The sequence below is a fragment of the Polistes canadensis genome, unplaced genomic scaffold (genome assembly GCF_001313835.1).
Source record: "Polistes canadensis isolate GaletaPanama2010 unplaced genomic scaffold, ASM131383v1 scaffold_33, whole genome shotgun sequence".
NCBI classification, from domain to species: Eukaryota; Metazoa; Arthropoda; class Insecta; order Hymenoptera; family Vespidae; genus Polistes; species Polistes canadensis.
This window is the reverse complement of record NW_014569580.1, coordinates 453,388-467,059: the sequence shown is the minus strand read 5'-3', so window position 1 is coordinate 467,059 and position 13,672 is coordinate 453,388. Positions and strand designations below refer to the sequence as shown.

Sequence of the window (13,672 nt, the reverse complement as noted above, 5' to 3'; positions counted from 1 at the left end):
TTACAAGCAAGGACCGTCGTTCCATATTTTGCAAAACTTTCTGCCGGCGCGTATTCCGCCTCATTGGCGGCAACTCACCTATAAACCCCTAAGGTACACACCTTAGAGATACATTTATATATATATATATATATATACGTCTACCCGCACATGCACACACATACAAACACACATACATAGCCCTGTAAATAGCAATAAATAATTATTGGATAATTTCGAAAAAGAAAATAAATTTATCATCTATCAATTTTATTTTTCATATGATATATTTCAAACGAAGTATATTATTTCTGTTAATAGACAAATCTATCATCATATTTCTCATTTTTTCTAATCAAATATTTATTATTACTTAAAACGAGTTTCTATATATTATATACCTTTGTTGATAGAGAACTTTATCATCGTTTTCATTATTTCAAATGAAACATTTTTAACAAGTTATATCACTTAAAGTGAGTTTCTACTTCTGTTAATACAAAAATACTTTAAGTAAAGTAGAATAAAGTTGTCGACTCAGACAGTCAGTCAGTCAGACAGTCAGACACGCAAGGTAAAAAAAAAAGAAAGAGAGAATATTCAAATACATTTAGATGAATTCACGGGAAAGAACGGTAGAAGATAATCGTGCATAAGAAGAATAATGGTTTATGAATGGTCTATTAAACGATGGGCGGAATTTTTTTATACGTAAAACTGAACATAAAAACAACAATAATAATTAATAACAACGCGATAAAAATTGTCGAAATAAAAAAGAAAAAGTGGCAAATAGAAAAATGGCTTTTAGATCGTAATTGAAACGTATCGTTTAAAAAAATTCAAAATTCCCGCTTTAGATGGTTCCACCATCCGCCATTTTTACGAATCTCAAAAGAAGAAGATCGTAAACGGAATGAAGTCGTCGTCGTCGTTGTAAGTCTTCGATGGTTCCCGTAAAGACGCGTTCGACGATTCGCAAGAGAGAGACAGAAATAAACAAAAAAAGAAAAAAAACAAAAAAACCATAAAAAGATAAGAAATGAGAGAAAGAGTGTAAGAGTAAGAGATGGAAAAGATTCTGCCTTCGGCGAGTGGAGCAACTCGGCCGCCATAGAGAGACGAAGGAACGCCATGACGTTCTTTTGACCCGTTTGACCCCATGCACACTTCTCACGATGCATTATGGCGGCCGGCTCGAAGCCCTCGGCCCTTCCTTCATCCTTTCTCCGTTGAAGCTCGGTGGACCAACCAGATTACGTCCTTCTCTCTTTCTCTCTCTTTCATTTTACTTGCCCCTCTACTCTCCTCTTCCTATACTATCTCTCTCTCTTTCTCTTTCACTTCTCCCTCTCCTCCTTACTTGTTCTCACCGTATTATCCCGACACATAATCGAAGAACAGCCAAGAGAGATACGATTCTCCATCTCAAGCGTCCTCCATCAGTGCGGTTTTCGACTTAAACACAGTTCATTCTACCCACGATGACGTTTTCTCAAGATTCTTCTTCTTCTTCTTCTTCTTCTTCTTCTTCTTCTTCTTCTTCTTCTTCTTCTTCTTCTTCTTTATCATAATTATCTTATTTTTCATCATCGTCGTCATCTTTTTTCCTTTCATTTTATTATCGAGAAGATGGCACAAATATGAACCATTTCGATTTGACAAAATTCAACGTGTTTTAACGGATATCATTTTTCCCCAACGAAATCATTTCTATAATATAAATTTGATATTTTGTTTGAAATATGAATTATATATTCGATACGAAATCCTTGTAAAAATAAAGAAATCGAAGAGATACGTTGATAGTTCAAATATATTTTAATATTCTATGACCGATCTGGCCAATCGCTATGAGACATAAAATTCCAAAATTAATATTGAATCAATTAAATTGTTTTCAATCAATTTAATATTGTTCCAAAAGATTACTGGACCACTTCGATAAAAATAAAATATATATGTATGATATATACATTAAATTTGAATATATATTGTTTTAGAAATGTTGCGATCAAGTTTGACCACTACTTTATCGAAACAATACTTACGAAACTTAATGAACTATCCAATAAACAACATAGATTCCGATATAACGTAACACTCGAAGATGAGAAAGGTTGAGAGGAATGTCACCTGAATCTGGTCCATTTTATCGAGACGAAACTCGACAGAGATACGCGGCTGTTAAACTATCGGATCTGTTTACACTAGCCGACTGGTCTCGTTTACAAGCGCCTCCTGTCTGTATAACTGGTTCTAACGTGGTGTAAAACCCTCACCCCACCCCTTTCACCCCTCACTACGGTCTTTACGGGGAAACCACTTTGATCGAAAACGCCGACTTTATTTTATTTTATTTTTTCTTTTTTTGGTTAATCCTTCTTATTTCTTTTTTTTTCTCGTGTACAAAATAATAAAGAAGAAGAAGAGGAATAAGAGAGGAAGAAAGAAAGAAATGAGCCATTACTATTAAAGACTTATATATTTTGAACAGTCCATTATCCTGCCGTGCAGATAGAATGGCGACTCGGTTTTAGTCCATTATAAGATCAAGCGCATTCCTACCGACAAAAAGCCCCCGAAGCACAAACTGCTAATAAAGTAAATTCACCCGAGTCGCTAAAATTTATTTTACGATAGTCTATCTATCTTAACGCGAATATCGGCTCGCGAAATACGCAAAGATTCAAGTCACCTAAATTCGTTACTTGTAGGTAGATGAGAAGAAGAAGAAAGGCGGTAGGGGGGAGGGAAGAATTAATTGTCTTGGCTTGTTTGAACCCTTTATAGTAAACTCTTATCCCATTAAATTTGTTAGATTTATAATAGCAATTATCTTCATAATACAAATGAATAAATAATATTGTTTGATTATCGAAATATGTTTTCACAAAAATGCATCCCTACACAACATTTTTATCGTATCAAAGGGGTTATTTGCCATAGTCAAAGGGTTATAATAAACTGCCATTCGATATTCATCGATAGAAGATTATCACGTTACAAGGATATTTCTTGTAAAAAATGAAGGGACGAATAAAGTAGAGGGTAGAATTCAATGTAACGGGAGAAAGTAATAGAAATAACGTTTAAATATGCATGATATATTATAATAAACTAACATAATGATAGATAGGAGTAATAATTATTCGATCGAATAACGCTTAATTGCGATTAATTTGAGTTGATGAAAAATCGTAAAACAAATAAGTAAATGCTACAAATTATGACACGTTTCAGAGACAAAGATTTAAAAATGTTGCTCTCAGTAAAGCACATCGTTCAAGCTTGGAAAAAAAACAATAAAACGATTGATTCTGTGACAGTGTTAAAAAAAGACAATTGTCAAAGGTTCAGTTAGATCTTAAGATCAGTCAATTGTCAGATTCGACACGTAAGTAAATAAGTAAAGGGTTAGCAGTGATTTATGATAAAAGGTAATAAATAAAACAAAGTCAAAATAGATAACTATCTCTTTTCTAGAGATATACTCGATGAATAAAAGAAGGAGATGCGCGAATAGTGATAAAAAGAAAAAAGAAAGATTTAAAAGAGAGAGAATAGACAACGAAGGTAGCGATTTGTCGTTGTAAACGTATGAATGATCGCAGGAAGATTAATGGCAGTAATCTTGACTGAGGGTGGGCAGGAAACAAATACCCATGGATTTACGAGGTTATATCTTCGAAGATAACGGCGAGTAAGCTAAGACGTGTAAGCTGCATCTTGAAGAGAGAAAGAGAAAGAGAGAGAGACGAATATGTTAGCTGAACTCACATAGGTCTCCCCCAAGTCTAATCCCAAGGTTCACATTAGTAAAACCCCGTCGTGCAATAAGTAACATCGAAAATGAAAAGGGCTTGAATTACCGGATCTCTCATTGGACGTTACTACACGCTGATTGATTTTATTCGTTTCGTCATCGTTAAGAATCTTCAAACTACCTAATCATCTTTTATTTTTCCCTTTATCTTTCTTATTTTATATATGAAAATGGTGTATAGTAATATTGAAAGTTCATTTACACCCCGTAAATATATATATATATATACATTATTTGTTAATTAAATATATCTAAATGAAATATATATTCATCAAATTACGCGTTTCAAGATAAGTTAATAGAAACATTGACAGATTTGACATAATTAATTGATATTTTATAATTAATCAATACTATCTTTCTTTACATACAAAATATTAAGATATATTATTGAGATCTATCATTGATTACGTCAAAGATACTTCTTTACTTTCCAACTTTTTGTTCAACTCGAGATACATATATATTAACAAATCTAAATACACCCTAATAAACTAAAAACAGATCTTTAATTCTTTCTAGTTTGTTTTTTTTATAAATTTAAATAATCAGATTTACATCTTCGATTAATCTGAAGAAAAAAAAAAAGAAAAGAAGGAAAAAAGTATGGGAGATTTTTCTCACGTACGTAAGTATAATACGTGTACGCGTGTAGCGTATGAAAATTTTACGACCCTTAACACTGAACGCGGAGGGCTGTGGAAGGGTGGAGGGAAGAGAGAATGTGATCCATTCCATAAGAAAATTGTCCTTGCTTGAAGATATCTTCGGTGAGAAAGGATAAAACTAGCGTGGGTAACCTTTGACGATGTGTAAATCTCAAAAATATCGTCGTTTCCAGTTGGAGGAGCTATCGAGATGGTTGAAAGACAATGAAGGTGTATGGTGGTACACCTTCGGAGCCTGGTTTGATCATCGTACACCGAAGCTGCTAAGTTATGCTACTTTCGAGGGAGACAAGCGTACCTTAAATCATTACTTTTCATGCGTAGCCCGTTATTACAGGTATACGCTTTGGCTGAAAAGAAACCTTGTAAGCACCATCACGCGTGGCGTGGGTGTCAGAGTTATATATATATATATATATAACTTCGGGCCTGTTTATCGCTTTCGATCGACTGCCTTCGCACGACGATCGATCGTTTCGAACTGCGAAAAAGAAAAGAAAAGAAAAGAAAAAAGGGAAATTACGAAGAAAAAAAAAGTAAAAAGTAAAATTTCCAACGAAATGTTCATTCGTCGAATTTTTAAATTAAATTTCTCCTCCCGACTCGAGAGTTACGAAAAGAAAAAAAAAACAATGAAAAAAGAAAAATCATGAATTTTTTCAGACCGATAAAAAATTCGCTAAAAGAATGATCACCTTACAGGTGAGATAGAGATCGAAAGAATATAAGACGTATTTTAAATATAAGAAAAAGAAATAAAAATAACTTTTTGAGAATTATTCTATTATCTATTTTTGTCTCTTTCTTTTTGAATACGCAAATTTGGCAATTTGGTCTCATTGTCAGATCAATTCTCGATCCTTTGAAGAAGTTAGGATGTACGTACAACCAAGGAATAACGATAACACGATTCAGGAGCGTATCACGTGGCGCCACGTGCTCCTATCAAGTTACTCTGGTTGGTCATCCCTCGTCATCAGACACCCGATTAAAGTCACTACAAATGATCCTAATATTTTCTCATTAATTCTTTCCTCGCGTATCACCAAGGACGACTAATGTTGAAAATTTCTTTTTTCGTATTTCGTTTTGTTTTTTTTACCAAACAATACAATAAAATTCTTATCCTAGATTATATTCGTTCCCAAATCGAGATTTCGAAGGTTCAAAGAAAAGGGGTGAAAAGGATGACCGTAGAAAAGGAAGAGAAATAAAATGAGGAGAGAAAAAAAGTAAGAGAGAGAAAGAAGAGGGAAGCGTGGTCATTAGGCTTTATTTGCCGTAATTGGGGGAGCTTTAACGCGCCAAACCAAACACCGGTTATGGTGGTCATAAACCTACCCACAATCACTTAGAACCGGCGCGCGCTTTTTCTCCCTATTTATTCCACGTCGAAGCGCCGTTTCTACTAGATGGATGGTGGTGGTGGTGGTGGTGGTGATGGTGGTAATCGCGATCAGAGAATACGAACAATTTTTGAAACAAATATGTATATATATCACTAAATTTATCACGCGCGATCAAACAACCGTTACCTGTAATTTGTAAAAGTGTGGTAATTTATAAAAAAAAAAAAAAAAACATTACTCGTTTATAAAACAAAACAAAAAAAATGAATCGTTCACTATCCAATTGGCTAAAATCTCATTACTATATTAAGATTTGTAATTTCACGATAGAAACGAAAAATAGTTATACGTAAACAGTCGGAAGGTTTTAATTTTATTATTCGCTTTTTAAATCTCCGATTAGAATCATTTTTAATCCGACGTTTCTTTTTTTAAATGATAAGATAAGATAGAATTAACAATATAGGGTAATTAAAAGATTATTGTCAATTAGAATGAAATTATATAAACGAGTTGGTGATTATATATATATAGTCGACAGGTTCGTAAATGAAAATGAAAAGCGTTTAAGATTGGTATCATCAGAGAATTCCAAAGACTCTCTCACCAATGGAGTCGTAAAAAAAGAGATACGACTTCTAGGAGCGTCATATTCTTTAGATTTGTAGATTTCCCAAAGAAGATTTTTATCTAATCGTGAATGAGACGTTTTAAAACAAACCCATCGACAAATATATATATATATAGAAAGATATAATATAATAGTAAAAAAAAAAAAAAAGAAAATGGAGAAAAAATTTATAACTAAAGAAGAATCCGGCCTGTTGGTAAAATATTTAAACGAGCGAAAACTACGAGCCTACAACCCCGGTGTCGTTTGAAAGTTCGTGTTTGTGTCTTTACTTTCATAAAAAAGAAAAAAAAAAAAATTTAGAAGTGCGTGAGAAACAAATGAAATAACATTCGAAAAGTTTTCCATTTTGCGCTGATTAGAAACAATAAAAAAAAACAAACAGGGAAAATGTTCTTTCTTCAATTCGATAAAAGACAAAACGAGAGGATTGAAAAAATAAAGAGAAAGGGAAACGACAGAAAGTGTATTGACGAGAAGAAGATTAAATAATACGTTCGAACGAAATAGAACAGATCATCTTTACGGTTTTATAAATATAAATTATATTTATATTTGGAGAATTGCATAAAACAAAACAAAACGAAACAAAAATTAATTATACTAGGCTAACGCGCGTAGGATACTTCTTTCTTCTAAGAGAAATAGAAAAAGAAGAAGAAGAAGAAAAAAACAAATAGTAATTACAAATAATAGCATAGGTCCTAATCTTTCGTTAAAAAAATCTAATAAGTGTCTCTTTCTTCTCGACACCGTTTCCCTTCCTAATTTCGTTTCAATCTTTTTCGTCGACTTACAAATTGGAATACAATACGGTATAAAGTTAGAGAGAGAGAAAGAGAAAAAAAAGGGGGGGAGGGGAAAAAAGAAACTAATAATAATAAAAAGAAAAAGAAATAGAAAGTCGGTGGTCGTGAAAGAGAGAATCGTTTGACGCATCGCGGGGGCGCCAAGTGGAAGGCAAACAGCGATAAAAACTGCATGAATAAAGCACTAATGGACGTTCTATGGACGGTGAATAAACGCGGCTTGAGAAAGGAGACAAGAAGAGAACAAGATATAGAACGTGTGCGGTAGAGATAAAAAGAGATAGAGAACGAGGGGTCCAATTCTTTTTTTTTTCTTAGACGTTTTCAAAATAAAATAAAGAAGAAAGAAAAAAAGAACACCCGAAAGAAACGGAATCTCCTCTTTTCACAGTGCACAGGTGAATTTCTCGATTCGATTAGATCCAAACGACCCCCTTCTTTTTCTTCTTCTTCTTGACTTTCTACGGAATTCGCTAAGCTGACGAATTTTAAATAAATAAACCGATTTATTTCGTAGGAACGTAGGAATGATCAAACGTTCGGAGAAAAATATTCAACGTGTAATATTAATGTTGATATCATAGTCAATTGATTTTGGTAAAGAAATTTGATTCGATAATATATATCAAATATATTTGAAATATTTAAGTAATTTTCTTGTTTTCTTAATTATTTAGGATTAACCAATATCGTATCCATTAAAGACAATAACAAAATATTTCAATAATAATAAAACTTTTATATATATATATATATTTTCTACTTTTTTTTTTTATATTATAACAAAAGAAATGAATAGAGGGCAAAGGGAAAGTAAAGAATTTCCTTGAAAATGATCGATACGCGTGTGTATCATGATCACTACCGTAAAATATGTAATCTATAAATGCGTGTGTTTCTTATTTTTCGTTTAAATTCGATGTTTACGAAAATTGTTTTTATAAATCAAATAATACGAGCGAATTTTCGAAAGGTAACGCGATAGGTTAAATTGAATCGGAATATTATAATGTAAGAAAGTGCAATGAATTTTATTACTATCGTAATTCTTTACTCCTTCCTAGCCCCAACCCCTCCCCCAAATGCGATATATATCATACATAGAGGAAGAAAAATATAGATAGAAGGAAGGAAAGAAAGAAAGAGAGAGAGAGAGAAAAAGAAGGGGAGAGAGAAAGAAGGTTATCGAGTAAGAAACTTAATAGAAAACAGAGGTGAGTGTAGAACACACGGCAAGACGATAAAAATATCTCTCTTGGAGAGGTTCAAACCGTTTTCACTATTCCAAAAGGAACATTCCTACAAATATACGAATAAATATTTCTCCTCGTCTATGCACGCGCTCGCTCGCATTCATGACATTCATTGAAAATTTTTATTCATATTATTATTATTATTATTATTATTATTATTAGCTATGAAAGTAACATGTACTAAGCATTTGTAGATACAATTCGTTATTGAGTAAGTAATAATGAGAAAAAGAAAAAGTGAGAAAGAAAATTGATCGTTAAAATGAACAGACAACATAATTGTCTCGCGATCTCTCGTTTGCAATTTCTTTAAAAATTCTTTAAAAAACGATCGTAGAGTTTAATTAAGAAACACACATAAATATAATAAGTAATAAGTATATAAATAAATATAACGAAATGCATATATATGTGTGCCCATAATTATGAAAGTAGTCTAAGTCAAAATAAAAAAAATGAGTTTATTAGTTATTTCACAGAGCACACATTATTTTAAACTAAATTAATTCAATGTAATTTTCACACGATATTGTCAAAAAATGAATTGTTAAATAGTATTATGTTATTTCAATATTATATAAAATTCATTTAATGTTCATAATTATAGGAACATATAAGTAAATGTGAATATAATTTGTCAAATGACTCTATTAATAATTAATTAACAATATACTTGCGAATTATTATTATTTCGTTAATAAATCTAACCGAGTAGGAGGGTAAAAGGGGAGGGAAATAAAAAACGAAAAGAAGAAGAAGAAGAAAGCGTCTAGGTCAAGCTTTCGAGTTATAATAATCAATTTCCAATTGGTCACGTTAGAGAGGACGGACACTCTCGTCCGCAGTTGGTGGTGGGTATTATTTACTGGAAGGATCGAAACTCTTCTTTTTCGCGTGAATCACCTGCCGACGTTTAACGATGAGTAGGAAAGAAGAAGAACCCCCCAGCTAGTTTGTCATATGGCAAGTAACACGCGTTACTGCGATTACGCGCTTGATAGAGTACCGTTATAACTACGACATAGGTGAGCATCGTAATATACTCCTCTCTCTCTCTCTCTCTCTCTCTCTCTCTCTCTCTCTATTTCGCTTTCTTATGATACCTTTTGCAAGTAGATATTCACTAGAAGGAGAAATTACTTTACGTATGTATGTATGTATGTATTTATATATGCATGTATATATGTATGTACATACTACATACTTTAAGAGGATTTCTGTAAAGCATGCTACTCGACTTGCAAGTTATCAATTGCATAGGTATATATATATATATATATGTGTGTGTATGTATGCAGAGAATCGCGAAGAATGCGTATTCTCATTTTCTATGAGCGAGAGGGAACATTGTGTGTAGCAGGTTGAAAGGAACGAGAAAATAGAGAGAGAGAGAGAGAGAGAGAAACTCTTGTATTCCAAGTACGGTGAAAGAATGTCGACGATGTCTTGTCGAAGAAAACGAAGGAAGATCTATGAGGTACGGTGAACTCGTTTTCTTCGATATATATCAAAGTAAGGAAATATAATTCATAGCAATCTGTTCTATTTCACGTATGATAAATAAATAAACTCTACAACTTGGCCGAGAAACTCTGGGTTTATCAAGAATAATAATACATATGGCTTATTCTCGGATTAAAAATGAAATTAAAAGTTGGGGGGGGGGCGAGGGGGAGAGAAGAAAAAGTAAAATAAAATAAAATCAAATGAAAGAGACAAGAAATGTGTTGATGAAAAGTTATTATATATTATATGTGATTCTTGTTGAAGCAAACCGATCGATAAAATTGATAGATCTATTTCAAGATTTTAACGTATACGTATTAGAAATGTTATACATTCTTCTGGCTACTACTTTGGTTATATCCCCGAGAATCATTGCATTACTATTATCGGAATCGAATGTAAAGGTCGCCGGCTGAATTGCAAAAATTGAAAATTCTTGCACGTTATAAATGGATATTTATAAGTTAAAAATTAGTATGTTTCTTTTGTATTTTTGTTTTTAAACGATAAAATAAACCCTTAAAAAAAGCACGGATCGAAAAGTTTTGAGCTTCGACGAGAAAAAAAAAGAAAAAAAACTTGTATTTCATATCTTTTATATTAAGATTATATTAATATATGCATCTCTATAATAATATATTTAAAATAATATTATTATTTACGTATTAAAAACGTATTAATAATAAAAAATTGAAGTATCGAAGAGAAAAAGAGTAACGATGACGTAATTACTAAATAAAAATATTTATACAAATGTAATATGATCCGTTGTGCAGATCGCGATGCAGTGGTCAAAATCGATCAATCGATCGTTGAAATCTGATTCGAAAATAAAATCGTAGGAAAAAAAGTCGTCAACAACATTATATTGAAAAACAAATAATCAATCGATCAGTATCGATTATTCATTCACGCTTAAAACATGTGTATCAAACAATATGCATATCTCATTGGGCCCTTCAAAAGTGATTCATCGTTGCCGGGTTCAGCAAACACGACGACCATGTTTATCGCACGTTGACACAGAGTACAATCTACGCATATGTATACACGTATACGTATATACTTTATCGCGAGTAAGCGACGACAATGTCAACGCGACTATGATCTTGGAGCCAGTCGTGTTTAGTATAATCATCCTTTATCGATTATCGAATAAAAATTTCAAGAACGATCTCGAACGGATCTAACGCGATCTACGGCAAATTTTCTATCGCTCGGGGTAGATTTGTTCAAAAATTAAAAACAGAAAAACACACTTAAGTTCAATGTAAAAAACAAACAAAACAATTTTTATCGGTACCTATGTGCATGAATATGATATATCAAAAAAAGAAGAAAAACTTTGACGAATAATTCGTTACTTTTTTAGACGTAACGTGAAATTTAGATAGACCGTGGCTAGAAAAAAAAAAACAAAAGAACAACAAAATGGGATCTAGAACGAACGTTCTTGAACCGTAAGAAATAAGATAAGTAATATCATCATTCATAAAGCCCTGAAGATAAGGGACGAAAAGAAATTAGAAATGTGATAAAAATAAGATAAAAATAATGAAGCGAGAGGTTCGTCACCTGTGTCATGAATCTATCAGCTCCGGTACCCTCCTCGTCTTTGAAAATGATGTCGGCGTTATAGTTTGGCACAAGATCACGAAATCTTGGGTCGTGTCTGGAAACACGTCCATCGCTGAGTCCACTTGCCGGTAGCGTGTTCTCGCTGACGTTGGGCACGTGCTGTTTGAAGACAAGAGGCGTGACCTTCTTGGGACCAAGACGTCTTCCGGCGCCTCTGCCGGGTCCGCAGGCGAGGACGGAAGCACCATTGTCAAGTGCAGGCATCCAAAGTACTAATATCAGGAGGAAAACGCGTAATACCGACGGTACGTGTCCACCTCGCCTCCCAAAGGCACAGCTACGGTGGCTGCTGGCCCTTAGGAGACCCCCATGACGATGATGATTATGATGGCACACCATAATTCGAGCGAACGAATCGCTCTAAGTTATCTCACCTCCCTCCCCTCCTTTTTTCGAACGACTATTTTATTTATATATCTATATATATATATGCGTTGGATATTTGCGTTATCCTTTTCGTTATCCTTTCCTCTTTTTTTCCTTTTCTATTTGTTTTCTATTTGTTTTCTTTTTCCTCTTCCTAGTCCACCTTCTTCTTTTCTTCTTTCTTTTTAAACTTGACCACCCCCTAATTTCACAACAACCACCACCTTCTTCTTCTTACTCCACCTCTTCCTCGACGAAGAAGGGTGTCAGACGTTCGTTCAAGAAACGAACGCTGGATCATCCACCACGATGACAAGGAAAACGGTTGTCCTCCTCTTTTCTTCTTCCCTCTCTCTCCACTTACCTCACCACTACTCACGCTTAACCATAACAAGGGCATCACCACAGCGACCCTGAAGAAAGCACTCTCTCTTGTTACCACTTTTTACCTATTGACATCTATACATAGATTCTCTCAATAAATGAGAACGAGAGAAACAGGGAAACAGAAAGAAGAAAGAGAGAGAGAAAAGGAGAAAGAAAAAGAAAAAGAGAGAAAGAGATAGGAAAAGAAACACTTGAATATAATCACTGTCGTAATAAACGTATATTGATCGATCGTTGTCACTCGTCCCTTTTTAAATTACCATAGTAAAAAAACACGACTATTACATCTTCACAATGATCGACATCGAATTAACGAATAATCACTACTCGATATCATTATATCCAATCGTCGAGGCACCTACGTATTTACATGTGTAATGCGATCGGGTCTCGTGAGGAAAAAAACTCGAAAAATTTAGTAGGCAAGGAGAAAAATGAAAACGAACCAAAATCCGGAGGAACCAAAAAAAAAAAAAGGAAACAACAACAACTTAGTCTTGCGATCAGACTACTCTGGCGGTCTCTCGAGACTGAAAGTCAGCCTCCGGAAGCGTGGACTCGCGTGTACCTCACGTTTTCCGGACGAGCCGGTGGTGGGAAATGCCGGCGATGGCTTTCGGTGGATACCCCCGACACTACTCTCTCTCTCTCTCTCTCTCTCTCTCTTTCTCTTTCTTTCTATCTATCTATCTATCTCTCTCCTTCTTGTTTGCTTGCTTCTATGGTATACTACGAACTCTAGACGGGGTAGGCCCCTCTTCCTGTCCCCACCGAAACGACTCGTAGAGTAGACGCCGGTAAGTCCCTTTCTCTCCCTCTCCCTCTCCCTCTCCTTCTTCTTCTTCTTCTTCTTCTTCTACTCCTTCTCTCTCTGTCTCGTTCTCTTTTTCTCTCTTTCTTTTTCTCTTTCTCTTTTCTTAGCGACCTACACTCGTACTATTACTGTTGGTGGTGGTGGATGATGCCGAAAGACTCCCACCACCACCACCACCACCACCACCACTCAAGAAACGGGCCCTCTCTCTCTCTGTTCCGATGGTAGGAGCCTTCAACGGACCCCTCGAGACTCCATTGGTCGGGGCGGAGCTTTCTCCAGGTAAACGAGGACAGGTGCCAGCTTCGTGATACGTTCGAGTAAGAGGGAGAGGGAGGATAGTGTGGAAAACGGAGGGATAAAAAGAGGAGGAAGGTTCTTCCCAAGGGAAAGAAAGAGTTCGGCTTATCTTCTCTACGTTTCTTCCCTTTCTCTCTCTTTCTCTC

General features: G+C 34.5%; 1 protein-coding gene across 1 annotated transcript in view; it reads right to left on the bottom strand.

Annotated features, from left to right (window-relative positions):
• LOC106784256 (sonic hedgehog protein A) overlaps positions 1–11,998 on the bottom strand; it is a 48,551-nt gene extending 36,553 nt beyond the window's left edge. The window contains exon 1 of the mRNA XM_014743593.1: positions 11,597–11,998. Within this exon, the coding sequence (XP_014599079.1) occupies positions 11,597–11,998 (402 nt within the window). The remainder of the gene's footprint in view (positions 1–11,596) is intronic.
• Positions 11,999–13,672: the final 1,674 nt, after the last annotated feature.